Here is a 13,474-nt window from a genome sequence, read left to right on the forward strand (position 1 = left end):
AGTTTGCGATTTTACGTTTATACACATGCATGTGTAACACTACTTTAATGCTGCGCGGGGGAACTCGTGTATAATATATAATAAATATACAATATACTTATATTACAGGTATAGCTTTTCAACAAGATTGTTTAATTCTGAAGGCTACCCAAGGTGGATTTACACAACAAATCTAGGCATATTTTTGTTTTTTTTGGTGCTAAAAATTGTTATGGTGCTGCACGTGGCAGTCAAGTAGCGTTGCACGCATGCCGCATGCGCATAAACGTAAAATCGCAAACTTTGGATGGCTATAACTTCCAAAATTTTTAAATTCGTGAGGGACATGGTTAAGTGCATTAATTTTGTTTCTTTTTTAATAGTGTACAATTTTATGTTGTTATACGTTTTGACCTCGGTTTTGACAGTAATTAAAATAATGCATCATCGTGGTCTGTTTTTAACAAAATGTTCATAAATAAATAACTATAACTAAACGATTAAAAAACGAATTAATTATTTTTTTTTTTAGGGGGGGAGGGGCGTACAAATATTGTTGACCCAGAGCGCAAAAATTGTAAATACGGCCCTGTATACAAGGAATAAAACCATACAAAATATTTAAACAATATAACTTATCACAGACTCCAGTCTCCAAGACCTAGACGGCTAAACTAATTCATAATTTATACTCGCATTTAGTTAGGTACATACGAATTGCGTTTGAACTGTGTGAAAAGATAAGTGTAAATTGTGAAAAAATTGGAGTGTGGGTAGGTACTTATTTAAGGTACTTAGCTGCTTCATAGGAAACAAAAGTTTACACCGACATTCGGGGTTGCACGATCAATTACCGATGTTTATATAATATTGTAAATTTCCCTCCTTTAACCATCATTTTGATGTAGTCATTGGTAGAGCATAAAGGTCTTAGGTTTTATTAAGCGCCTCTTCAAGTCAGCTAATTCTCTTCATTCTTTGTATTGTGCTCTATATAGTCCGAACTATTAATGAATATGGTACTGTCATCTGGCATCCTCACCTGTCTAAGGACCAAATACGAATCGAGTGTGTCCAGCATAGATTCTTATCATATGTCGTATTCAAACTTAATTTGCCATCTCCACAACATGATTACACCTTTATTTATTTCTGGTAACTTAAATTTACCAACCCTGACTTCACGCTGGAATGATGTGGATCTCCGATTTATCCACGCTCTCCTCAACAATTTATTAGCTGCTCCTGACCTTTTCTTTAGTGTTTCTTTTAAAGTTCCCTCTCACAACACCAGAAACCAAACTCATTTTTATATTCCTTCTCACTCGACTTCCTTAACTTTCCATAATCATTCATTACATAGAATGCTTAGGTTGGCCAACCCGGGATGACCTTTGGCTACACACTATTTATATTTAGGTACTTAATCTAATATTATTGCAGTCTATTGTTATAATTTGTTATATAATATATCATAATATATATCATAATATATCACTGTTCATTATGTCTTATTAAGTTTTTCATATTATCTTGTTCAATATATTTTTAATAGGCGTTTGGCGTAAATATTCAAAAATAAAATATATAAATAAAATATGTACATAATATTATAGTCATTTGTGCACGTGTCCACTGCGTTCGTGAACCCCAATCAAGCGATTACCGAAGAAATAATGTACGATTGTCACATAAAAGGGGACGCTTTGATCAACTTGGTCGAAAACATGTCCGATTCGATCTTGAACACGATAACACCCGAGTAAGTCCCAATATTTTATACATTTTGCGGTTACCTGCAACGGTATAGGCCACAATATGCGTCAGTCATTTGCACAATGATATTTCGCACGTTTCGATATCGTTTTAATCCGAATTTTCTGTGTCGTAAGATGTTTAGGATCGTGGCCGAACACGTACACGCTGTCGAAGTGCGTCGCGGAGAATCTCGTAAAGGAATATGGTCAAAACATGCCAATATGTATCGTCAGGCCGTGCATTGGTAACTATATATATATATGAATATTATAATATTAATATATATTGTACGTAAACGTTCAAAAACAGTTCGGGAAAATAATATCGTGTCAAGTTCACCTGCTGGCTCATGTTTTTGGTAACATCACTATAGCCGTATAGGTAACCCTGTATAATATACATATTATGTTTACTGTCCGTCTTTTCGACCAAATGAAATTGTAGGTACACATTTATAACTGAGATGATAAATTAAATAAATTATGTGGTTTGTAATGGGCAAGGCTCGGAAGTTGTAGCAAATGCATATTTTTCTTGGTTCGTCCTAGAACATCCAAAGTAAGATACAAATATGTATCATATCACGAAATGATGTCATACACGAAATTTTATTTTGCTATTTTTTGCATATTTACGGTTTTTATTGCTATTTTGCTAATTTAGGGTTTATAGTGCTATTTTTAGGCATATTTTCTTAATATACATAATATATACCTACATATTATACTAAATATAGGAAATTATCACATTATATTGAAAATAATGATTAATTTGGTTAGGAAATAGGAAATAAATAGATCTTATAAGTACACTTTTACAAACATATTTAAGTAATTTAATATATATTTTGTTAACGGTTTATAATTCAACTAGTCCAGACAATTCCTGATATCTATGAGCCCAACAATTTTATAAAATTGTATAATTACATTTAACTTTTTAAAATAAATTTAATTTTTTCAATTTAAATGCATACTTTTTGATTTTTGGTGCTATTTATAGCGCATATTTTGGAGTTTTTAAGTGCATATTTAAGAGCTAAAAAGTAACATTTTTAGTGCTACAACTTCCGAGCCCTAGTAATGGGTATTTAACAAGTAAAATTAAAATTTACCATCGGTTCTCAGGATTAAGATATTATAAAGCATATATAGCATTATTTGTGACCCAGCATATTTGTATACAAGTTTTTGCATTTTATCGAACGTGTTTATGTTTTTTTTTAATAATAAGTCGTAGGAGCGCTGCAATATTTACACACTTTCAAAGCCTTGCAGAAGTCAATCATTTTTTACAATATAAGTAAAAACAAAACGATAATATTTGTTAATTTTTTTTTGTTATTCCATCAAAATATTCGTAATATTATAATATACGAATACAATTAATAAATATTGTTTAGTTTCATAATTTATACTTTATTGTAAAATTGCATTGAATTTAATTTATTATAAAAATAAGATAATGATAATATTATTATAAATAAAATAGTTAATTTTTTTTTTCATTCTATCAGTATTATATAATATCAGTTCTACAATTATAATATAACATTATTATTATTATTATTGTTTTAACATATTTGTAATATGATAGTAAAATTAATAATCATTAATCTTTTAAAAAATATTATAAATAGGTATAAATAAAAACAATACTATACATTATTATAACTAGCCAATAGGTAATAGTAAAATTATAATTTATAATGAAAATAAAAATAATATTAGTTGGTTAATAAAAAAAATCATTAATCACATTGCCCGGTCAGGAATACATTGCCCGTAACATATATTTGTTGATGTATCCATTGAATTATATGAAAAAAAAAGCATCATTGTAAAACCAATTATTTCCCAAAATAATAAGTTATCAACAAAAAATGAGTAATATCTCAATAAAAACACCCCACTTTACTCCATGTAAAAAAAAAGGCTCTAAAAGTTGTGATACCACTTTATAGGTAGCTAAGTCTTTGAACTATAGATATAATTTATGTTAAAATAATCTGCTAAAAAATTGAACTTAGCTAAAGGGTGACTTAAGTTAAAAATTTAAAAATACTATAAGATAAGGAGTAGGTACATAATAATAATATGGTCTACTATCATAGAAATAGGTACCTAGACAGTGTAATCGAGTGTTTTAAAGTCGCTAAGCTAAGTTCAATTTTTTAGCAGATTATTTTAACATAAATAATATCACCTATAGTTAAAAGACTTGGGCTGCCTATAAAATGATATTACAACTTTTAGAGCCATTTTTTTTTATAAATATTTTTAAACCTAAATCTAAATATTATTATGTATGAACGTAGACATTTAATTTAATAAAAAAGTTATTATGGATAATAAAAAAAATATATTAAACATGGTATTTGTAGAAATTGCAGCATACTGTATTATTCAGAAATTAAAAAATAGATTTATATAATTGGTAAAGTTTATATAGTGGGTTTATTTATATTATTATAGGTACCTCCTAAACCCGACTAGTAACTATAGAGTGAATGATTTTTTCTTCAATTATTATCGTGTAACGATATAAAATAGAACCAATAAAAAAACAATATAATTTCAAAATGTACTCACTATACATTAAGCATAAGTAAATTATTACATGGGGGTGAGCATACTTGGTGAATCATCTTTTACTCTTGTGTGATTAAAATAGATAACATGAAATAATAGGTTCATCGAAAGGTTGAAGGTATTAGGCGTACTCGAGTGGAAATCGTATGTTTGGTTCGAGTAATCATTTGTCAATAAGTAATACCTACGTTCTGAATGTCACGACATTTTTCTAATCCTTGATGAGTTGAACTATAATATTATAGCCATTATGTTACTATATTTTTTGTTATAATAAGCATATATTTTCTGATGGCTGGTTGTGGGTCATTTATAGTATATAGTAATATAATTTATATAAATGGTAGGTATAACTCTTACCCACAGTTGGGCCGTGCAGGGGTTTATGGTAAAGACCGAAAAATGATCACAATATTATAATACTTTAAACCGACTCGAGTAATATTATATAATTTTACGAATTTGACAGATCACAGATAAATACATAAATGGTGAAAATTGGTGGAATGTTTATTTGTGAAAACGTCGATTCCGCTGTTTACTTCGTGTACCTATTTGTATGCTTAATGTGATTGTTCGACATGGACCTAACTGCCTAAATTAATGTTTTCAATGACACCTGTTCAGTATAGATATATACCTAATAGCAATGTTAATATTATGTTATGTGTAATTATGTTCTGATTTTGTTTTCTACAGTCATGTATACGAACGAAGAACCGATACCTGGATGGGTAAACATGATGAAAAGTGTACCTGGCTTATGTATGGGTGTGGGTTTGGGAGCTATACACGTGGTGTATGTGGATCCGAATGTTAATGGAATAATGATACCGGCCGATAACGTAGCGAATATGATTATTACTGCAGCTCATCATGTGTCTAAGCCACGGTAAAATCAACGAACACAAAAATCTCGATATTTTAATATACCTACCTATAATATTATATGTTTTTAACCAGGATTGAGTTTATTGTTTTGAACGTTAAATGTATATACTACATGAAAGGTTTTTACGAATCACGACGTACCTACCTATTTATAATAATATTATAACATTATTTTTTTAGGATTTAATACATTACTTGGTAACTTTCGTCATTTTTGCAGCTGTTACATCTCAACGAACAATTTATCGACATTTATTTACACTTAAAATTTACAAATAAAATTTGTTATTTGACTTCAACAAAATGTTACCAACTCCCAACAACTTGGCTGTTTGTTTTAATTTTACAAACCGGTATCTCTTCTTTGTGCGAATTCGTCAAAACTAAGACATTTTTACCTATTAGTTTTCAATAAATTCAAACATAAAAAAACCAGTAACCAGATTATGTTCAATTTAAATTGTACCTATATTATATGTAATGTTTGATCGATAAAATAATGTAATATTTAATTTTTAATTATCTATAGTCTAGAGGGTACCCACACTGGTGGGCCTCCCTCCTCAAGCCATTCATGTTATTATTGTTTCTTATCGCACATATGCTTATTATGTCCACGATGATATAGATTGTATATTTTTCTTCTAAAAATAAAAAAATAAAAATAAAAAATTATCTATAGTCATCAATCATTAGCCTGAATGTTATTTTGTAGATATTTAACTGTGGGGTGGGGTACGGTTAGTTAGAACACGTGTACCTATATGTGGCGAGGATTTGTCACTTAAACCCGGGTGGTCACCCATCCGGGAACTAGTGACACCGGCTGATGCTTGACATCAGAACACGTTTATAACTGAAGCCAACCACGATGCCACACCAATCCATGTTATATTTAATTAATTATCATTATTATATTTCATACTAAATTGTAATTACCTGTGCTTTTATTTTATCAGTTCAAATCCTACAATTCCAATATTCAATCACGTTCCAAACAATATGGTACCACCTTATACATATGGTCAGGGTTTAAATTATATCGTAGATATTTTATTGAAGAAAAAAATATATTCGGAAAATCAGGTATCTATAATCTATATACATAACGAAGTATAATTGTACAATAATTAAATTAAAACAATTTGAATTATTTTTGTAATTATTATTAAATTCGTTTTTATGCTGCAGGTCTGGAAACAATATGTGATTTTAACAAGTTCAAAAATAATGTTTACCATATTTTTTTTTATATACCATTATTTACCAGCATATTTTATTGATAGTTGTTTGTGGATTGCAGGGAAAAAACCAAGGTAAATATTACATTTTTAATTACGACTAATATAAATACGTATCGAGATTTAAAAGTGATAGCCGATGGGCAGATAAAAATAAATTACATTTGACTATATCCATAATTTCTTAACGTTTGTCAACTATATTTTACATCTCATAAGAATGAAATAATTGAAAATTTATCGTATTATCCCTACAATGCATAGTGTTGCTTATAAGTAACAAACTATATTTTAATTTTCAAGATAAATTTATCTTGAAAATATTTTTTTATAAAATTAATTCATGCATTGAAGGGTTATATTTATTATCTCATGGGACATATGTATTTTGTATACATTTAACTTCTGGCCATTAGTATTTTTAAAATTTAGGTGACTAATTAAGTTCTCAAGTCACAAATCACACAAAATTTATTTTTGCAATATAATTGTCAAAAATATTTATTATTACCTATTTATTTTCCATAGAATTTGTGTAGTATTTGATGTATACCTACGTGTAATGACTAATGAGTATACAAGAATATTATATGTACAAATATACCAATAGTAACAATTTAATAAATAATATTATGATTTACATACATATTTATAACTCGCAATAATATAATTTACCTATATGCGTAGTTTTAATATTGAGATTAGCCGTTTCAATGTATATAAGTAAAAAAGGTGGGCAAGTGGATGTCACTCTGCTGTACAGTAGGTTACAAGTGGGTCACTGTATAATGGAGAGTATTAAATTTGAATTCAATGATATAATATCAATGTATAAGAAAAATGATTCTGAGCGAAGACGGTATATCAGTCTAGGTATGAGACATATTATATACTTATCTAAGGTATAAAAAAAAAAATTACCTATAATAAATTCCAAATTATCATATCACAACATCCAATAGGTACTTTATAATTAATTATTAATAGGTACTCAATGTAAAAATATAGTAGGAGCCTTGTATTCAATTTTCATGTATTTACCCAACAAATAAAGTATGATTGACATTCATAGAAAAAAAACTAATAAAATAAGAAACTGAAATGTCCGTAAACAGTTCAAAACAAATCAAAATATTTTTAAAAATTTATTGTGTATAGAAAATTCAAATATAAACAACCAGTGAACATTTCATGTATCTAAGGTAATTTGTTTTAAAGTTACACCAAAAACCAAAGTCGATTTTCTGAAAAATCGATTTTGCGTAAAAATTCCCGTTTTTCCTTAATTTTTCTTTTTTTCTTATCACGGCGCTTTTGTAAATTACTGGACATTTTAAATGATGACATCCCCAATGCACCAACAATATTCACTTTCCCATCGAACAAGATACTGAAGTTGAAAAACGAAGCATTATTTCGACTACTTATCGTGTACAAAGAAACAAAAAAAAAACACACACATCATTGTAAAATCAATAAATTCATCGCTTCGCTCAGAATCTAAAAGTAGTGTCACGTTTATATAGTATAAACAGGGTTGGACAGTATCAAAGATACAATTATACCATGTATCTTGTATTGTGATACATAACTTTGAAGTATCAAGTATCATTTATCTTTTTTTGCCAAAAGATACAAGATACTATTATTATAAATATTTGTACTGAATAATACCAAGATAATTGGTAGGTACCTACATAATAGTACCAAGAAAATTGAATTCGATTTGCAGCCTGCAGGACACTCAAAACTCAAATAAATGTAACAATTGTGGTAATTTTTGTTGTATGTTTATTATTAATATTGTATAATATTTAATTTCGTTACGGATTGTGTTTTTACGAAAAATTATCCTGGCGCAATTGAGCCGAAATGAACAATTATGAAGAAATTTACCATACAATGTTACAACTTGTAAGATAATTTTAAAAACATTTAATTACCTATCTATTATATCTATCTATAGTCATACATAGATACCTAAGCAATAAACTAAAATGTTCGTTCTCATAAAATATAAACCAGCTACCTAGGTGTTTCCGTATAGTATAAAAAATTTAATTAAAAGTACAAAAAAGCAATTACAGTGTACTATTTACATTATTGTACAATTTTTTTCGTTCTGTCTTCTTTATGACTGTGTCTGTGTCAACTGTCAGTAAAATAATAAATTATAAAATGTAATAGTTAGTAAAATTAATTTGGAAATACAAAAGTATCATGTATCTTGTATCTTGTATCTAGATACACTAAATGCATATTGTATCATGATACTTTTTTTTAGTATCTTGCCCAACCCTGAGTATAAAGATTTAGATATAGATATTATGTGTTATCTGTTTTTATTATTTATTTATATAAGTGTATGATAAATAATTAAATGGTTGAAGACTTTTAATTACCAATGCGTCAGCATACTTCACCCGAGTTTTCATTGTTTATAATTTATATAGAGTTACTATGTACTTCAACGTTTAACCTGTAACAAAAAAACTAATATTTTTAAAATAGGGTAACGAAAATATACAAAAAAATGGATGCTATGATGAGAGATATGAGCTATTTTAGTTGCAACGATTTTAAATTTGATGACAAACAATTAAAAGCTCTCATATCGTCACAGAGTGATGAGGATAAAAAATTGTTCAACATGGACATAACAAATATAAACTGGGAAGAATATTTTTTTAAATCCATACTTGGAATCAAAAAATACATCTTAAAAGACTCCGAAGATCCTAAAGTCGGCCAAAAACGACACCAAACGTAATATTTAATACATAATCAGTACATAATTTAGTTGATAAAGGTGTGTTGTAATTATTTACTCATATATTATTTTATGTTTGTTTTGCAGAATTATGGTGGCTTATTATACCTTATCGATAATTATTTATGGATGTCTTTTATATTTATGTTATGTATTATTGAAAATGATATTTCCTATAAATTAAAACGCGTTTGCAACATTATATTATATTATATAGTATTTAGTATTAGATTAACTAAATTTAAAAAAATACCTATATTACATTTTAATTGTATTTTAGTAATTAATATTATATAAATTGACCTTTCAATAGAAATACGACGATATCAAGTTTGATTCTAAGATTTAACATCGTTTATTTTTTGTTTTTTTTATCCTATGTGGTAGTGGCCACTGATAGTGATTTACTGATATTTATTTATAATGTATGAATTGCATATAAACGGATTTACACGGTTAACAAAATAATGTAAACATAACGTGACAAGATACCTATAAACGTCTAGTCTTAATGAACAGTTAAGAGCGACATTCTAATGTTTGTTGAATACATTGGTAGCTATGAAGAACTTGATGGCGACGAGATAGAGTTCGGGATCCTGATTGGGCGATATGGCTTATGTTTCCGGAAGCTGTCTGAGTGTACGGTAGTCGGGGAAAATGCATGTGGGCGTCTTCAATACCAAACCGTATAAATTAATAAATTGGTAGTGAGAAACAATAGATGTTTTTTTTAAGGCTGGCTGTAAACGGCTAAAAATTGTGAGAGTATAGAGTACCTATTAAAACAAATTCGCAATGTTTATAAGACGCTAAGATAAATGCACTGTCGTCAAAATAAACGCCCGCGCCATTGGTAAACGCAATAATATTAGACGACGTACGAGTGATGGACTAAATATTTTAACACATCTTGCGAGACCTTCACGATTATTACCCTTTATCTGCAGGCTCTCACTTCCTTTGTCACCGTAACTTCTAGTCTTAAACCTAATGGCTAATATCCTACCCCAAAATCCCAATCATCGAATTGATTCTATCAAAATTCATGGCTGAGCTTACATATCCATCATATTAAAAATATTTTCAACGCCGTAGTTTTTAGCCCCTATAGCCAATAATAATCAAATCTTTAATCTTATACCCACCTATTAATTCACGCCTGCTATTCTTTAAGAGGATGACAGTCAGTGGCGTATAAACAAATTATTTTCACTATGGGCCCATTTTGGAAATTTATCACTATTCAAGCTAAGCATGACTAACATAGCCATAATACTAAACATATTTTAGGGAGCTGGGTGGTTATAATAATTATGACATATATACAATACAAATAAAAATTGTGCAATTTAATTTTAGAATTATGTAAAATTAATTTTTTAACTCTCTTTTAAAAATATTGACAATTCGCCATATGTTATATATTTTAATGTCAAGTATTTAACTGTGAATTTAACATCAAAGTCATCAAAGTAAGTCCTGACAGTAATTTCCTTGTGAATTCCTCAAAAACGATTTTAATCAACCGGCTAAATTAATCATGGTGAAAAACTGTAAACAGTGAAGATATACTTGAAATGCTTTAATTTAACCTGCAATTTCACTATGGGCTCTGGCCTAGGGGGCCTACCCGCTACATACGCCACTGATGTCAGTGCACTATTTGTTTTCTTTCTCTGGCCATACACAAAACGCATTTACGCAGAATCATTTTTTCTATGTATTTAAGAAATCTTAGTGTAATATCACCCATTACAAAAAATATAGAGAATAATATTTTTGAGGGAATGTCATATCGATTAGTCTAAATATTATCTCAAAACAATTTAAACATCATTTTTTTGTTTATTTTGATAGTCGAATACAAAGCCAAATAACAATAAAAATATATAAAATCGATATGGCATTCTCTCAAAAATATTATTCTCTATCTTTTTTGTAATGGGTGATTTTACTCTAAGATTACTTAAAAACATAGAAAAAATGATTCTGCGTTATTGCGTTTTGTCTATATTGCGCGTGGGCCAGAGAGAGAAAACAAATAATGCACTGACATCTTCTTAACGTTTTCTCAACTATTATGGAATATCGCACGCCTACTGTACCGATCCATTAAAATCAATCTTGATATTATATTTATTCTAAAATCATATTGTTATATTCTTATATCCTAATTGAGTTTAATTCAAAGGTTTTTATTTGTTATTGTGAAAAAATGCACAATGATAAAAATATATATTTAATAATACGTGTAAAATGTATGTAATCGCCAAGACTAATGTTTTATACCTAGGCACTTACTATGAAAAAGAAGTATTTTAAGATAATAATGAGTTGTTGGAAACAATTATAATTAAAATTGTATGTTAAAAACTTATTTAAATGCCATGGATATGGGGCCCAAGTTTTTATATACAATTGGTATACATTTTTGTCCAACTTAACATAGAATAATAGAATAATTATTCTGATCATATATAATATCGGTGTTTCGTAATGTGTGTTTATTTTATATATATTTTTTTTATTCATTATTAAGCCCGGAAACTATGACCATTAGCTGTTTTTAGTGGGGGGGAGGCGTATGGTTAGATTGGAACACTCAAGATTTGTCACTAAAACCCGGGTGATCGCCCATCCGGGAACTATAGTGACACCGGCCGGTGCTTGCAATCATAATATTTTGTTTATATTTATGTTACCGGAAATGTTGACAATTTAGGAAATGATGACAATTCCTAACAGCGGAAGGAAATGATATCATTGCCTATAGGAATTGTCATTATTTCCGTAGTTTATTAGGAAATGTTTCACGCATCGCTTTATACTATTATATACATAAGGTTTATATTGTAAATATAAGTGGTAAGTAGTAAGTATATAACATTTTTGCACTTTCAATGCTTGACCGTACAAAGTTACCTACAACCGGCGATTATGATTCTGCAGGTCATGTGGGACCAGCTTTAAAATGTAACTATTATAACGATAACTAACTCGGAACGGCGACATGCTAAAAACCATTTTACTGCCACTACTGTCTGTGTTCTAAAAATATCAGGTGGGGAAATGACTGATATCGATATTAAGGGTTAAGGGGGGGGGGGGGGGGGGTCTAGTCGGGGCCCTATCAAGTACCAAAATGAAAGGGGCCCAAACAATTTTAAGCTGATACACATTTTTAGTGATTTTAAAGAAAATTCACCTATTAATTTTATAATTTTATAATGCAATTGTGAATTTGTGAAATAGTTTAAAAATGTATGTTGCTGCAAACGTAGCGATCGGCTTTATAAAGCATGTTTTGTCAAAAGGGTCCATATGAAATTTTAGCTCCAGGGCCCTATAGGTTCTTAATCCGGTCTTGCCTATAACCTATTAGTTATTACCTATACATAATCCTAATTCTTAAACAGATAGCATAATCTCGATCTCGATGTATGTTTTCAAATAAATAGCGAATATTAATAGAATAGTTTCATTTTTATGCATGCAGGAATGAATCAATTAAATGGGATGTGGAACTATGTGTAGTTCAACGATTTTCGCCTAATATTCTCACACCGTAAGTATGTAGGTATTATAGTTATTATAGGTTGTTACTGTAATAATAATAATAATAATAATCAAGAACTAAGAATCTTCTTAGTTCATGATAATAATATAGCGTCTGTATCAAAAAAATATATACATTATACATCTGCGACGATGTTATCTGAATATCCAACGTCCTTGGTCCGACACCGTACACCATTGAAAATATTTTTCCCGGTTGCTGTTGTATTGTGCGTAATCGAATTTGATTTGCATGAATATTGTATTGTGATTATTATGGCGTATAAGTAAAACAATATTGTGTCCGTAATAACCACATGAGTCGAGCTTCTAACCTTGTAGGGGCGGCCATCGTCGCCTTTGTCCGATTCTCACGCCGCCGTGATGACTTTTGTTATATTATTATTACTTCCGAATAGATGGTCGTGTTTCCGCGACGTTCTCACAGTTTAACGTACCTAATTATGTAGGTAGTGTGCAGATAATGGAGATATAACACTTATCTGCTACTACCATAGAGTAATATTAGCAATATTACTCTATGGCTACTACTATTAGATTTTTTTGTTTATCCTCAATCGTCGACCCGGGAGCAGACTGCCTATATTATGCTTTGCTTTCCCGTCGCCGGGCCGCCATCGTTTATTCACATAACTTTATACGCGTTATTAACAATAACAACAAGT

At 29.5% G+C, this 13,474-nt stretch overlaps 1 protein-coding gene across 4 annotated transcripts in view; it reads left to right on the forward strand.

Annotated features, from left to right (window-relative positions):
- LOC100169263 (fatty acyl-CoA reductase wat) overlaps positions 1 to 9,439 on the forward strand; it is a 13,226-nt gene extending 3,787 nt beyond the window's left edge. For all 4 annotated transcript variants that reach the window (XM_016804150.2, XM_016804152.2, XM_016804154.2 and 1 more), the window contains 7 exons: positions 1,596 to 1,741; positions 1,872 to 1,981; positions 5,028 to 5,220; positions 6,179 to 6,305; positions 6,411 to 6,535; positions 8,972 to 9,226; positions 9,318 to 9,439. In XM_016804150.2, the coding sequence (XP_016659639.1) occupies positions 1,596 to 1,741; positions 1,872 to 1,981; positions 5,028 to 5,220; positions 6,179 to 6,305; positions 6,411 to 6,535; positions 8,972 to 9,226; positions 9,318 to 9,414 (1,053 nt within the window). In that variant the 3' untranslated portion in view covers positions 9,415 to 9,439. The remainder of the gene's footprint in view (positions 1 to 1,595; positions 1,742 to 1,871; positions 1,982 to 5,027; positions 5,221 to 6,178; positions 6,306 to 6,410; positions 6,536 to 8,971; positions 9,227 to 9,317) is intronic.
- The last annotated feature ends 4,035 nt before the right edge of the window (positions 9,440 to 13,474 follow it).

The sequence above is a fragment of the Acyrthosiphon pisum genome, chromosome A1 (assembly GCF_005508785.2).
Source record: "Acyrthosiphon pisum isolate AL4f chromosome A1, pea_aphid_22Mar2018_4r6ur, whole genome shotgun sequence".
NCBI lineage: Eukaryota > Metazoa > Arthropoda > Insecta > Hemiptera > Aphididae > Acyrthosiphon > Acyrthosiphon pisum.